We start from the raw sequence: 15,922 nt of genomic DNA, 5'->3' as shown, positions 1-15,922 counted from the left end.
AAGCATTTAGTCCAGGGCTCCGCACACTGTAAACACTCAATAAATACCATTAATTGATCGTGCACGCTCCCAAGCATTTAGTCCAGTGCTCTGCACCCAGTAAACGCTCAATAAATACCATTAATTGATCGTGCACGCTCCCAAGCATTTAGTCCAGGGCTCCGCACACTGTAAACGCTCAATAAATATCATTAATTGATCGTGCACACTCCCAATCATTTAGTCCAGGGCTCCGCACACTGTAAGCGATCAATAAATACCATTAATTGATCGTGCACGCTCCCAAGTATTTAGTCCAGGGCTCCGCACCTAGTAAGCGCTCAATAAATACCATTAATTGATCGTGCACGCTCCCAAGCATTTAGTCCAGGGCTCCGCACCCAGTAAACGCTCAATAAATGCCATTAATTGATCGTGCACGCTCCCAAGCATTTAGTCCAGGGCTCCGCACACTGTAAACGCTCAATAAACACCATTAATTGATCGTGCACACTCCCAAGCATTTAGTCCAGGGCTCCGCACCCAGTAAACGCTCAATAAATACCATTAATTGATCGTGCACGCTCCCAAACATTTAGTCCAGGGCTCCGCACCCAGTAAACGCTCAATAAATGCCATTAATTGATCGTGCACGCTCCCAAGCATCTAGTCCAGGGCTCCGCACACTGTAAACACTCAGTAAATACCATTAATTGATCGTGCACGCTCCCAAGCATTTAGTCCAGGGCTCCGCACCCAGTAAGCGCTCAGTAAATACCATTAATTGACTGTGGACACTCCCAAGCATTTAGTCCAGTGCTCTGCATCCAGTAAGCGCTCAGTAAATACCATTAATTGATCGTGCACGCTCCCAAGCATTTAGTCCAGGGCTCCGCACACTGTAAACGCTCAATAAACACCATTAATTGATCGTGCACACTCCCAAGCATTTAGTCCAGGGCTCCGCACCCAGTAAACGCTCAATAAATACCATTAATTGATCGTGCACGCTCCCAAACATTTAGTCCAGGGCTCCGCACCCAGTAAACGCTCAATAAATGCCATTAATTGATCGTGCACGCTCCCAAGCATTTAGTCCAGGGCTCCGCACCCAGTAAGCGCTCACTAAATACCATTAATTGATCGTGCACGCTCCCAAGCATTTAGTCCAGGGCTCCGCACCCAGTAAGCGCTCAGTAAATACCATTAATTGACTGTGGACACTCCCAAGCATTTAGTCCAGTGCTCTGCACCCAGTAAGCGCTCAGTAAATACCATTAATTGATCGTGCACGCTCCCAAGCATTTAGTCCAGGGCTCCGCACACTGTAAACACTCAATAAATACCATTAATTGATCGTGCACGCTCCCAAGCATTTAGTCCAGGGCTCCTCACCCAGTAAGCGCTCAGTAAATACCATTAATTGATCATGCACGCTCCCAAGCATTTAGTCCACGCACTAAGTGCTCAATAAATGGCTCAGTGGAAAGAGCCCGGGCTTCAGAGTCAGAGGTCACGGGTTCAAATCCCGGCTCCGCCACTTGTCGGCTGTGTGACTTTGGGCAAGTCACTTCTCTGGGCCTCAGTTACCTCATCTGTAAAACGGGGATTAAGACTGCGAGCCCCGTGTGGGACAACCCGATCACCTTGCAAACTCCCCAGCGCGTAGAACGGCGCTTTGCACATAGTGAACGCGTAACAAATGTCATCATAAAAAAATGAATCCCACCGATCGACCGATCGAACCGGCGAGGTGGGCCCGCCGCCCGGCCACTCACCGATCAGGACCCGCTGGGTTTTCCCCGCCGGCCATCCGGGGTGCAGGCCCCGGACCACCAGCGGGCCTCCGCCGCCCTCCGGCCCCCCGGCCCCAAGGGTCAGCCCCTCCAGGGGTCCCGGGGCGGCCCCGGGGCCCACGTCGACGGCCACGCGGACGTCTTTGCGGTGGGGCCGGGGGCTCTTGGGTCGGAAGATTTCGGCCCACCGTCGCAGGGGCCCGCGGGGCCTCCCTCCGTCGCCGGCCGCCCCGCGGGGACCCCGGGCCTGGTCCCCGTGGGAGCGCGGGTGGTCGGCCGCAGGGGCCTCCGGGAGGCTGCTCTCGGCCTCGCTGCCGCTCAGCTCCACGTAGAACAGCTCGCCGTTCCTCCGCACGCTGCTCGTCCACTCGGGCTCCGGGTCACTGCGGGCGGGAATGAGAAACCGATCAGTCCAACCGTCCATCCGTCCGGGGGACGCTCAGCCACTGGACTGAGCGCCTGGGAGAGGGCCCCATCACGACACTCTGCACGGGGCAGCGACGATAATAATAACAACGATGGCATTCGTGAAGCGCTTACTATGTGCAAAGCACTAAGCGCTGGGGAGGTTACAGGATGATCAGTTTGTCCCACGGGGGCTCACGGTTTTAATAATAATGATGGCATTTGTTAAGCGCTTACTACGTGCTATTGTCAAGCGCTGGGGGGATGCAGTGGGATCAAGTTGTCCCACGTAGGTTGTCCTAGTGGGCTCAAGGTTTAATAATAATGATGGCATTTGTTAAGCGCTTACTACGTGCTATTGTCAAGCACTGGGGGGATGCAATGGGATCAAGTTGTCCCACGTAGGTTGTCCTAGTGGGCTCAAGGTTTAATAATAATGATGGCATTTGTTAAGCGCTTACTATGTGCTACTGTTAAGCGCTGGGGGGATACAATGGGATCAAGTTGTGCATACTATTTGCCAAGCATTGTTCTAGGCTTTGGGGTAGATCCAAGGTAATCAGGTTGTCCCACGTAGGGCTCACAGTCTTAATCCCCATTTTACAGGTGAGGTCACCGAGGCCCAGAGAAGAGACTTGCCCAGAGTCACACAGCCGACAGTTGGCGGAGCCGGGATTTGAACCCATGACCTCTGACTCCAAAGCCCGGGCTCTTTCCACTGAGCCACGAAATAATAACTGTGGCAGTTCAAAGCCCTTCCCCCCATCTCACCTCCTTCCTTTCCCCACAGCACCTGCATATATGTATATATGTTTGTACGTATTTATTACTCTATTTATTTATTTATTTTACTTGTACATATCTATTCTATTTATTTTATTTTGCTAGTATGTTTGGTTTTGTTCTCTGTCTCCCCCTTTTAGACTGTGAGCCCACTGTTGGGTAGGGACTGTCTCTATATGCTGCCAACTTGTACTTCCCAAGCGCTTAGTACAGTGCTGTGCACACAGTAAGCACTCAATAAATACAATTGATTGATTGATTGATTGATACTGAGAGCTCACCTCCTCCAGGAGGCCTTCCCACACTGAGCCCCCTCCTTCCTCTCCCCCGCCTTACCTCCTTCCCCTCCCCACAGCACCTGTATAGATGTATATATATTTGTGCGTATTTATTACTCTATTTATTTTACTTGTACATGTTTATTCTATTTATTTTATTTTGCTAATATGTTTTGTTTTGTTGTCTGTCTCCCCCTTCTAGACTGTGAGCCCGCTGTTGGGTAGGGACCGCCTCTAGATGTTGCCAACTTGTACTTCCCAAGCACTTAGTACAGTGCTCTGCACACAGTAAGCGCTCAATAAATAAGGCTGAATGAATGAACTTCATTCGTTCATTCACTCGATGCAATTACCGAGCGCTTATTGTGTGCACAGCATTCATTCATTCGTATTTATTGAGCACATATTGTGTGCAGAGCATTCATTCATTCATATTATTGAGCGCTTACTGTGTGCAGAGCACTGTACTAGAGAAGCAGCATGGCTCAGTGGGAAGAGTACGGGCTTGGGAGTCAGAGGTCCTGGGTTCAAATCCCAGCTCTGCCACTTCTCAGCTGTGACCTTGGGAGAGTCACTTCACTTCTCTGGGCCTCAGTTACCTCATCTGTAAAATGGGGATTAAGACTGTGAGCCCACCATGGGACAACCTGATCACCTTGTAACCTCCCCAGCGCTTAGAACAGTGCTTTGCACATAGTAAGGGCTTAATAAATGCTATTATAATAAATGGCATTATAATTCAGCTGGAACTAGTGCAGCCATACCGCAACAAAGGCCATCATTATTATTATTATTTATATCTGTCTCCGCCGCCCCTAGACTGTGAGCACAATGTGGGCTGGGACTGTCACTCTTTATTGTGCTGGTGTACTTGTAAAGTGCTTAGCACAGTGCTCTGCACACAGTAAGTACTTAATAAGAGGCAGCGTGGCTTAGTGGAAAGAGGCCGGGCTTGGGAGTCAGTGGTCGTGGGTTCTAATCCCGGCTCCGCCACTTATCAGCTGTGTGACCTTGGGTGAGTTACTTCACTTCTCTGGGCCTCAGTTACCACATCTGTAAAATGGGGATTAAGACTGTGAGCCCCACGGGGGGCAACCTGATCACCTTGTAACCTCCCCAGCGCTTAGTACAGTGCTTTGCACATGTAAGCACTTAATAAACACCATCGTTGTTATTATTATTATTATTATTATTATTATTATTATTATTATTATTATTATTCTCTGGGCCAAAGTGAGTAAAATGGGGATGAAGACTGGGAGCCCCCACGTGGGACAACCTGATCACCTTGTATCCCCCCCCAAGCGCTTAGCACAGTGCTCTGCACATAGTAAGCGCTTAACAAATGCCATCATTATTATTATTATTAGAACAGTGCTCTGCACATAGTAAGCGCTTAACAAATGCCATCATTATTATTATTATTATTATTAGAACAGTGCTCTGCACATAGTAAGCGCTTAACAAATGCCATCATTATTATTATTATTATTATTAAATACAACTGAATGAGTGAGGCTGGCCTAAGGCTCCGCGCCTGCGCACTGGCCTCGCCCCCCCAACCACGTGCTTACGCTCTGGCCCCGCCCCCAGGCTGCGCGCGCCTGCGCCCTGACCACGCCCCAGAGCACGTGCTCGCGCTCTGGCCCCGCCCCCAGCATGTGCGCCCGCGCTCTGACCACGCCCCAGATCACGTGCTTGCGCCCTGGCCCCGCCCCCAGCACGCGGGCCTGCGCTCTGACCACGCCCCCAGCCCGCGCGCCGGCCACGCCCCAGGCAGAAAAGCCGCGCTCTGGCCACGCCCCTAGCTGCGCGCCTGCGCTCTGGCCCCGCCCAGCCCTCGCGCCTGCGCTCTGGCCACGCCCCATACTGAGGCGCTGCGCTCTAGCCACGCCCCCAGAACGCTCGCCTGCGCCCTGACCACGCCCCCAGGCTGCGCGCCTGCGCTCTGACCACGCCCCCAGCCCGCGGGCCGGCAACGCCCCCGGCAGAAAAGCTGCGCCCTGGCCATGCCCCGAGGCTGTGCGCCTGCGCTCTGGCCACACCCAATACTGAGGCGCTGCGCTCTGGCCCCGCCCCATCCCGCGGGCCTGCGCTCTGACCCCGCCCCGAGGCTGCACGCCTGCGCTCTGGCCCCGCCCCCAGCCCGCGGGCCTGCACTCTGACCACGCCCCCAGCTGCCCGCCTGCGACCTGGCCCCGCCCCGAAGCTGCGCGCCAGCGCTCTGGCCACGCCCCATACTGAGGCGTTGCGCTCTAGCCCCGCCGCAGGGCTGCGCGCCTGCGCTCTAGCCACGCCCCCAAAGCGGTCGCGCTCTAGCCCCGCCCCCAGCCCGCGAGGTGGCCACGCCCCAGGCAGAAAAGCCGCGCTCTGGCCACGCCCCACATCGAGGGGCTAGGCTCTGGCCCCGCCCCCAGCCCGGGCGCCTGCGCTCTGACCACGCCCCAACTGCGCGCGTGCGCTCTGGCTACGCCCCAGCCCGCGCGCTGACCACGCCCCCATGCAGAAAAGCCGCGCTCTGGCCACGCTCCGAGGCTGCGCGCCTGCGCTCTGGCTACGCCCGCAGCCCGAAGGTGGCCACGCCCCCAGGTAGAAGAGTCGCGCTCTGGCCCCGCCCCTAGGCCGCGCGCCTGCGCCCTGGCCCCGCCCCCGCGCTCCAGCCACGCCCCCAAGCTGCGCCCCCGCGCCACGACCACGCCCCAAGCTTCGCGCCTGCGCTCTGGCCCCGCCCCCAGCCCGCGCGCCTGCGCTCTGGCCCCGCCCCCATGCTGAGGCGCTGTGCTGTGAGTTTGTTTTGTCCCTTACTCCGAGTCGTCGGTGTAGGATCCGGAGCCGCTGTCCCAGCTGTCCCCGGCGGCGCGCTCCTCCTCCTCCTCAGCCCCGCGCTGTGCCCGCGCCATCCCCCCGGCCGCCATCTTCGAAGGGCGGGATGCGGGTCACGTGGGGCCGGAGCGCGCTCCGGATTGGCCGCCGCCCCGGTCGCCATGGAGACGGGGAAGCGGCCCTGCCCCCTCGGGCGCGAGGCTCGTTCATTCACTTAGTCATTCAGTCGTATTGTTTGAACGCCGACTGGGTGCCCAGCACTGGTCTAAGCGCTGGGGAGACGACACCACAAAAGAGTTGGAGAATAAGAATAATCATAATTTTGGCATTTTGGTTGTCCCACGGTGGGGCTCACAGTCTTCATCCCCATTTGACAGATGAGGGAACTGAGGCCCAGAGAAGCGAGGTGACTTGCCCAAGGTCACACGGCTGACAAGGGGCGGAGGCGGGATTGGAACCCACGACCTCTGACTCTCAAGCCCGGGCTCTTTCCACGCTGCTTCTCTTAAGCAATAAAGAAGAAAAGAGAGAGAGAGACAAAGAAAAAGAGAAATAAAAAGAGGAGAGAAATGGAGAGAAAGAGAAACAGAGAGAAAGAGAAAAAGAATTAGAAAGAGAAATAGAGAGAAACAAAGAAAAATAGAAAGAGAGAGGGAAATAAAGAGAAAGAGGAAAAGAGAGAAAGAGGGAGAGTGGGAGAGAGGGAAGAAAGAAGGAAAGAGAAGGAAAGAAAGAAGGAAAGAGAAGGAAAGAAAGAAAGAGAGAAGGAAAGAAAGGAGAAAGAAAGAGAAGGAAAGAAAAGGAGAAAGAAAAGAAAGAAGGAAAGAAGGAAAGAAAGAAAAGAAAGAAAAAGAGAGAAAAAGAGAAGGAAAGAAAGGAGAAGGAAAGAAAAGGAGAAAGAAAAGAAAGAAAGAAAAGAAAGAGAAAGAAAGAAAGAAAAAGGAAGGAAGGAAGGAAGGAAGAAAGGAAGGAAGAAAGGAAGAAAGAAAGAAAGAAAGAAAGAGAAAGAAAGAGAGAGAGAGAAAGGGAGAAAGAAAGAAAGAAAGAAAGAAAGAAAGAAAAGAAAGAGAGAAAGAAAGAAAGAAAAAGAAAGAAAGAAAGAAAAGAAAGAAAGAAAAGAAAGAAAGAGAGAAAGAAAAGAAAGAAAGAAAGAAAAGAAAGAAAGAAAAGAAAGAGAAAGAAAAGAAAGAAAGAAAGAAAGAAAAAGAAAGAAAGAAAGAAAGAAAGAAAAGAAAGAAAGAAAAAGAAAGAAAGAAAGAAAAGAAAGAAAGAAAGAAAGAAAGAAAGAAAGAAAGAAAGAAAGAAAGAAAGAAATAAGAGAAAGAAAGAACACCTTCCTTAGCCATTAAGAGCTTAGAATCTCGGGGTCACCCTCCAGGGCATTTTATTTCCCAGACCAATCAATCAATCAGTTAACGATGCTAATTGTTAAGTGCTTACTATGTGCAAAGCACTGTTCTAAGCGCTGGGGAGGTCACAAGGTGATCAGGTTGTCCCACGGGGGGCTCACAGTCTTCATCCCCATTTGACAGGTGAGGTCACTGAGGCCCAGAGAAGTGAAGTGACTTGCCCAAAGTCACACAGCTGACAAGTGGCGGAGCCAGGATTAGAACCCACGACCTCTGACTCCCAAGCCGGGTCTCTTTCCACTGAGCCACGCTGCTTCTCATATCAGCTGTATTTATTGAGCACTTTGTGCAGAGCACGTGGGGCTTACAGTCTCAATCCCCATTTTCCAGAGGAGGTAACTGAGGCACAGAGAAGGGACGTGGTCACACAGCTGACAAGTGGCAGAGGTAAGATTAGAACCCACGACTTCTTGACTCCCAAGCCCTTTCCACTGAGCCACGCTGCTTCTCACGGTTACATTTATAATATAAATAAATGACAGATGTGGACCTAAGGGCCGGGGGTCTGAGGGAGAGGGGAATAAAGGGCGCAAATCCGAGGACAAGGGCGACGCAGAAGGGAGGGGAGCAGAGGAAGGCTCAGTCAGGGAAGGCCTCTTGGAGGAGGAGATGGGATTTTAATCATGCTTTGAAGGTGGGGAGAGTTATCGTCTGCTAGATGTGAAGAGGGAGGGCGTTAACCGATACCATAATTATTATTATTATTGCAAAATCCTTAAGGGCAGGGATTGTGTCCCATCTCTCTATTTTATTTTGTTAGTGTGTTTGGTTTTGTTCTCTGTCTCCCCCTTTTAGACTGTGAGCCCACTGTTGGGTAGGGACTGTCTCTAGATGTTGCCAATTTGTACTTCCCAAGCGCTTAGTACAGTGCTCTGCACATAGTAAGCGCTCAATAAATATGACTGATGATGATGATGATCTCTCTGCACTGTCTAATGCCGTCGAGTCATTTCCTGCCCATAGTGACAGCACGGACACATAATAATAATAATAATAATGATGATAATAATGGTATTTCTCTCCCAGAACGCCCCGCTCTCCAACTGCCATCATTCCGGTAGTGAATCCACAGAGTTTTCTTGGGAAAAATCTGGAAGCAGTTGACCATCGCCGCCTCCTACGCGCTAAACTCGAGTCTCTGCCCTCGACCCTCTCCCAGGCCGCTGCTGCCCATGTAGTCTATCATTCATCCGATCCTATTTATTGAGCCTTTACTGTGTGCAAAGCGCTGTACTAAGCGCATGCAATCACATTTACTGAGCCTTTATTATGTGCAAAGCGCTGTACTAAGCGCATGCAATCATATTTACTTGAGCCATTATTGGGCAAAGCGCTGTACTAAGTACATTCAATCACATTTACTGAGCCTTTATTATGTGCAAAGCGCTGTACTAAGCGCATGCAATCATATTTACTTGAGCCATCATTGTGCAAAGCGCTGTACTAAGCGCATTCAATCACATTTACTGAGCCTTTATTATGTGCAAAGCGCTGTACTAAGCGCATGCAATCATATTTACTTGAGCCATTATTGTGCAAAGCGCTGTACTAAGTGCATGCAATCACATTTACTGAGCCTTTATTATGTGCAAAGCGCTGTACTAAGCGCATGCAATCATATTTACTTGAGCCATCATTGTGCAAAGCGCTGTACTAAGTGCATTCAATCATATTTACTGAGCCTTTACGGTGTGCAAAGCACTATACTAAGCGCATGCATATTTACTTGAGCCATTAGTATGTAAAGCGCTGTACTAAGCGCATGCAATCATATTTACTTGAGCCATTACTGTGTGCAAAGCACTGTACTAAGCGCATTATTTACTGAGACTTTACGATGTGCAAAGCACTGTACTCAGCACTTGCACAAGTACAATATAACAATCAACAGGCATATTCCCTCCCCACGACAAGCTTACAGTCCAGAGCAGCGTGGCTCAGTGGAAAGAGGTCATGGGTTCAAATCCCTGCTCCGCCAACTGTCAGCTGTGTGACATTGGGCAAGTCATTTAACTTCTCTGGGCCTCAGTTCCCTCATCTGGAAAATGGGGCTGAAGACTGTGAGCCCCCGGTGGGACAACCTGATCACCCTGTAACCTCCCCAGCGCTTAGAACAGTGCTTTGCACATAGTAAGCGCTTAATAAATGCCATTATCATTATTATTATTATTAGAGGGGGCAAAAGACATTAATAGAAATGAACTACAGAAATAATAAATAAATTGCAGATATGTGCAATTGAGACCAGAGCTTTGCATAAAATAAGAGCTCAGTAAATACCACTGATTGATTGATTCCTTGTTAATAATCCCACTGTCCTGAGGATTAATTTAATAAGGATCAAAATGGCATCTGTTAAGAGCATACAAAACGCCAAGCACCCGACTGGGGAAGAGAATTAGGCCTGTGAGAAGCAGCGTGGCCCAGCGGGTAGAGCCTAGGCCCAGGAGTCAGAAGGTCCTGGGTTCTAATTCCGCTCTGCCACTTGTCCGCTGTGTGACCTTGGGCCGGTCACTTCACCTCTCTGGGCCTCAGTTCCCTCACCTGGAAAGCGGGGATGAAGCCTGTGAGCCCCACGGGGAACAGGGACTGTGTCCAACCCGATTAGCTTGGCTCTCCCCGGGCGCTTAGTACAGTGCCTGGCACATAGTGAGCGCTTAATACCACGCCATGCTAATTCTGCTGTACTGTCCTCTCCCAAGCACTTAGTCCGGTGTTCTGCACTTCATTCATTCAATCAATAAATACGATTGATTCATTCATTCATTCAATCGTATTTATTGAGCGCTTACTGTGTGCAGAGTACTGTACTAAGCGCTTGGGAAGTCCAAGTTGGCAACATATAGAGATGGTCCCTACCCAACAGTGGGCTCACAGTCTAGAAGGGGGAGACAGACGACAAAACAAAACATATTAACAAAATAAAATAAATGGAATAAATATGTACAAATAAAATAGAGTGATAAATACGTACCAACATATATACAGGTGCTATGGGGAGGGGAAGGAGGTAACGCAGGGGGGATAAGGAGGGGGAGGAGGGGCACTTAGTAAGCGCTCAATAAATACTACTGATTGATTAATTGCTGGGAGAGATTCAAGACAAATAAACCACATAGAGTGTCTTTCCACAAGAGGTTCACAGCCTACGGTGGGGAGCAAGTACTGAATCCCCATTTTACAGATGAGGACACTGAGGCCCAGAGAAGTGCTGAACCCTCGCCCACGTCCCGTCTCCGGCCCGGAACGCCCTCCCTCCTCAAATCCCACAGGCAATGACTCTCCCCCCGTTCAAAGCCTCATCGAAGGCCCGTCTCCTCCAGGAAGCCTTCCCTAAGCCCCCGACTTTTCCTCTTCTCTCCCTCCCTTTCTTCATCCCCCTCCCTCATTTCTTTCTTTCTCTTCCCGCCCCTCTCCCCCTCCAGAATATCTGCTCACTGTGGGCAGGGGATGTGTCTTCTCTATTACAGTGTCCTCTTCCAAGTGCTTAGTACAGTGCTCTGCACACAGTAAGCGCTCAAGAAATTTGATTGAATGAATGAATGAATGGATATTCTCCTCTCCCAAGAGCTTAGTCCAGTGCTCAGCACACAGTAAGCGCTCAATACAATGGAATGAATAATGTCCTCTCCCAAGCGCTTAGTCCAGTGCTCAGCACACAGTAAGCGCTCAATACAATGGAATGAATAATGTCCTCTCCCAAGCGCTTAGCCCAGGACTCTGCACACGGTAAGCGCTCAAGAAATTCGACTGACTGAATGGATACTGTCCTCTCCCAAGCGCTTAGTCCAGTGCTCAGCACACAGTAAGCGCTCAATACAGTGGAATCAATCGTCATCATCAATCGTATTTATTGAGCGCTTACTATGTGCAGAGCACTGTACTAAGCGCTTGGGAAGTACAAATTGGCAACATATAGAGACGGTCCCTACCCAACAGTGGGCTCACAGTCTAAAAGAGTGGGCTCACAGTCTAAAAGTGAATGAATAATGTCCTCTCCCACGCGCTTAGTCCAGTGCTCAGCACATAGTAAGCGCTCAATGCAATGAAATGAATAATGTCCTCTCCCAAGCGCTTAGCCCAGGACTCTGCACACGGTAAGCGCTCAAGAAATTCGACTGACTGAATGGATACTGTCCTCTCCCAAGCGCTTAGTCCAGTGCTCAGCACACAGTAAGCGCTCAATGCAGTGGAATCAATCGTCATCATCCATCGTATTTATTGAGCGCTTACTATGTGCAGAGCACTGTACTAAGCGCTTGGGAAGTGCAAATTGGCAACATATAGAGACGGTCCCTACCCAACAGTGGGCTCACAGTCTAAAAGAGTGGGCTCACAGTCTAAAAGTGAATGAATAATGTCCTCTCCCATGCGCTTAGTCCAGTGCTCAGCACATAGTAAGCGCTCAATGCAATGAAATGAATAATGTCCTCTCCCAAGCACTTAGCCCAGGACTCTGCACACGGTAAGCGCTCAAGAAATTCGACTGACTGAATGGATACTGTCCTCTCCCAAGCGCTTAGTCCAGTGCTCAGCACACAGTAAGCGCTCAATACAGTGGAATGAATAATGTCCTCTCCCAAGCGCTTAGTCCAGGACTCTGCACATGGTAAGCGCTCAAGAAATTCGACTGAATGGATACTGTCCTCTCCCAAGCGCTTAGTCCAGTGCTCAGCACACAGTAAGCGCTCAATACATTGGAATGAATAGTGTCCTCTCCCAAGCGCTTAGTCCAGGGCTCTGCACATGGTAAGCGCTCAAGAAATTCGACTGAATGGATACTGTCCTCTCCCAAGCGCTTAGTCCAGTGCTCGGCACACAGTAAGCGCTCAATACAGTGGAATGAATGATGTCCTCTCCCACGCGCTTAGTCCAGTGCTCGGCACACAGTAAGCGCTCAATACAATGGAATGAATAATGTCCTCTCCCAAGCGCTTAGTCCAGTGCTCGGCACACGGTAAGCGCTCAATAAATACAATGGAATGAATACCGTCTTCGCCCGAGCGCTCAGTCCAGGGCTCTGCCCAGGGTAAGCGCTCAATAAATACGATTGAGTGAATGAACGAACCGAGGGGAGAAGAAGGCCGAGCGCGGGGAGATCAAAGACCGGACGTGACCGTCCGACGCCAGGTCGGAAACGGCCGAAAATCGGGCCACCGGACCCCGGGGCCACCAGCCCGTGGGACTCGCGGCCGCCGCGGTGGCCACGGCACCGACCCGGCCGGGTCCCGGGCTCCCGGGGACGGGACGTGCCCAGCTCCGCAGAGGCTGGGCCGCTCCCCTGCCCTCACCCCCGCTGGCTACTCATTAATCTCCCGGCCTTATCTCCCCGGAGACCGCCGATCGGCGACAGATGGGCGGCCGGGGTCCCACCCGCCGCTCGGTGGGAGCCTGGGCTCCTGGGGGGACTGGCGACGGGGCCGCCCGTCTGCTGGGTGACCCTGGGCAAGTCACCGCTCTTCTCTGGGCCTCGGTCTCTTCGCCTGTCAAATGGGGATGGAGACCGCGGTCCCCACGGGGGACGGGGACCGTGTCCAACGCTCAGTACGGTGCCCGGCACGTAGCGAGCGCTTAACGAGCACCAGAACCGTGACGCCGACGATGATGATTATCCAGTCCCATTGCTCCATCTTGATATTTCGGGTGAGTTGAAGTGCCCCGGCGGGAGCGGGGAGGTCGAGGCCCGGCCCCTCCCCGCCCCCCACCTCCTGCCCGTATCCAGGAGGAAGCCGAGCACCGGGGAAAGGTCAGAACCGGGCGGCTGAGGAGGCGGGGAGGGGGAGCCGGGCCGCCCACGGGACGGCCGAGCCGGTGAGGACGCCCCGGCCGGAGCCGCGGGGCGGGCGGCGAGAGAGGGGCCCGGCCCGGGGGGCGCCGCGTGCCATGGACGCGGCCCCCTCGCCCTCCCTGGCCTTCGGCCTGCTGCTGGCCGTCCTGGGCGCCCTCATCGTGGCCGCCAACGCCGCGGTGGCCGGCGCGATGGCCCTGCTGATCCGCAGGGGCGAGGGCGCGGGCCTCTGCTTCCTGCTCAACCTGGCGGTGGCCGACACCCTGACCGGCCTGGCGGTGTGCGGCCTGGCGGGCGGGCAGCTGTCGGTGCCGGGCGGCCCGCCGCACCCGGCCCTGTGCCGCCTGCAGATGGCCGCGGTCACCGTCTCCAGCGCCGGCTCCGTCCTCGGCGTCCTGCTGGTGGCCGCGGACCGCTACCTGGCCGTCGAGAGGCCGCTCCGCTACGGCAAGATGGTGAGCGGGCCGCTGGCCCGGGCCTGCGTCGCGGGCCTGTGGCTCCTGGCCGGCCTGGTGGGCTCCCTCCCGCTCTACGTGCCGGCCTTCGGGCAGCCGGCCTACCGGGGGCCGTGCACCTTCTTCGCCGTGGTCCGCCCGCGCTACGTGCTGGCCGTGTGCTGGGCCGGCTTCCTGCCGGCGGCCCTGGCCCTGGCCGCCGTCTACTGCCACCTGCTCCACGTGGCCCGGCGGCACCGGCGGCGGATGCGGGGGCCCGGGGGCCCCTGCCCGCGCCAGCTGCGGGGCCTGCGCACGGTGGCCGGCCTCGTCGCCGGCTTCACGCTGACCTGGGCCCCGTTCCTGCTGACCGGGAGCGTGCAGGCCCTCTGCCCGGCCTGCCGCCTCCGCCCCGTGCTGGAACGCTACCTCTGGCTCCTCGGGGTGGCCAACTCCCTCCTCAACCCGCTGGTCTACGCCCGGGGCCACCAGGCCGTCAGGCGGCAGCTGGCCCGGGCCGTCCGGGCCGTCCGCGGGAGGGTCCGCCTGCCCCCGGCCCGGCGAGGGGGCGGCCACCGGGGCTCCGGGCGCGGGGTGCTCACCGTCGACCGGCCCTGACTCCGGGCCTCCGGACGGCGAGCCCGCTGTGCCCTTCTTCACCGCTCTATCGCCAAGCGCTCAGTACGGCGCTCTGCACGCGGGAAGCGCTCAGTACATACCACTCCGTCGCGCCCTGCTCCCTCAGTAACGCCGTTCACGGCCGGATGGACGGACCGCGGGCCGGGAGGGACACGTCCACCGACCGTCGGACTCACCCGAGGGCTCCGCGCGGTGCCGGGCACGCTTCATCCGACTCTGCCGTACTGGACTCGCCCGAGCGCTCGGCGCAGTGCTCGGCACACGGGGGGATCCTCGCGACTGCGCTGTACTGAACGAAGAACGCGAAGCTCTCGATAATTAGCGCTGAGGGATTAACTGCCCCGCCCCGGGACTCCCTGAGAACTCCACCATTCCCAGCCTACTTTCCCTGCTGCTATTAGCTCTAATGCCGAATTACATTTTCCAAGCGCTTAGTCCAGTGCTCTGCACACAGTAAGCGCTCAATAAATACAAGTGAATGAATGAATGAACACCGTGCTCTCCCGAGAGCTCAGTCCGGTGCTCCGCACACGGTGAGCGCTCAATAAATTCCACTTATTGATCAATCCACCCCAGGACCCCCTCAACCCTGAAGCATTCCCATCGTAGACTCGGAAGATCTGGGGGGGGGGCAGGGATTCCTTCTTAGATCTATCCCGAGGATTCAGTCCCCTCCTGTGGAAAATGGGAATGAAGACCGGAATGTGGCAACGGGGACCGTGTCCGACCCGATCCTCTTGGATCCACCCCAGCGCTCAGTACAGTGCCTGGCACGTAGTGAGCGCTTCCCGAATACCGTTAGAAGAATAAAATTGACCGACTAAGACATCTTCGGGCGTCCCCAAGAGCAGTTCGGAAAGGGAACTTCCCCTTCTAGACTGTGAGCCCGTTTTTGGGTAGGGACCGTCTTTATATGTTGCCAACTTGCACTTCCCAAGCGCTTAGTACAGCGCTCTGCACACAGTAAGCGCTCAATAAGTACGACCGAATGAAGGAATGAATGGAAGGGGCGGGAACTTGGCTGGGGTGACGAGGGACGAGCTTCGGCATCCGAATATTCTTCACTTTTTGACGGTCTTCGGTAAGCGCTAACTATGTGCCCGGTACCGTCCTAAGCGCCGAGGTAGGTCCAGGCTAATCGGGTTGGACCCAGTCCAGATCCCAGGTGGGGCTCCCGGCCTCGGCCCCCGTTTTCCAGATGAGGGAACCGAGGCCCGGAGAAGCGGAATGACTCACCCGAAGTCACACGGCGGAGAAGCGGGGGAGCCGGGATGAGAACCCGCGTCCTTCAGGGTCCGGGCTCTACCCACCGGACCGCACTTCCTCCCCAGACGGCCTCCCGATCTACAGGTCTGCCGACTCCGTATTACCCTCTCCCGACCGCTTAGTCCAGTGCTCCAGCACTCAATAAATAGCGCCGACGGATTGCGGGCCGGGAACGGTCTACCGCTCCCGTGCATCGTCCTCTCCCGACCGCTCGGTCCAGTGCTGGGCACCCAGTGGGCGCCCTCCCCGCGGGCCCCCCAACCAGCCCGCTCCGAGATGGAACGGGCGTGGTGAGAAGGACAGGAGGCTGCGGCCCGTCTTC

The 15,922-nt window shown here is 54.5% G+C and overlaps 1 protein-coding gene across 1 annotated transcript in view; it reads right to left on the bottom strand.

Annotated features, from left to right (window-relative positions):
- The window catches only part of INTU (inturned planar cell polarity protein), a 44,809-nt gene extending 38,653 nt beyond the window's left edge, over positions 1–6,156 (bottom strand). The window contains exons 1-2 of the mRNA XM_038748416.1: positions 6,047–6,156; positions 1,758–2,158 (exon numbers count right to left, since the gene is read on the bottom strand). Of these exons, the coding sequence (XP_038604344.1) occupies positions 1,758–2,158; positions 6,047–6,156 (511 nt within the window). The remainder of the gene's footprint in view (positions 1–1,757; positions 2,159–6,046) is intronic.
- Between the last annotated feature and the right edge of the window lie 9,766 nt (positions 6,157–15,922).

This window comes from Tachyglossus aculeatus, chromosome 6 (genome assembly GCF_015852505.1).
Source record: "Tachyglossus aculeatus isolate mTacAcu1 chromosome 6, mTacAcu1.pri, whole genome shotgun sequence".
NCBI classification, from domain to species: Eukaryota; Metazoa; Chordata; class Mammalia; order Monotremata; family Tachyglossidae; genus Tachyglossus; species Tachyglossus aculeatus.
The sequence above is the reverse complement of the archived record's forward strand: the minus strand, read 5'-3'. Positions and strand labels throughout refer to the sequence as shown.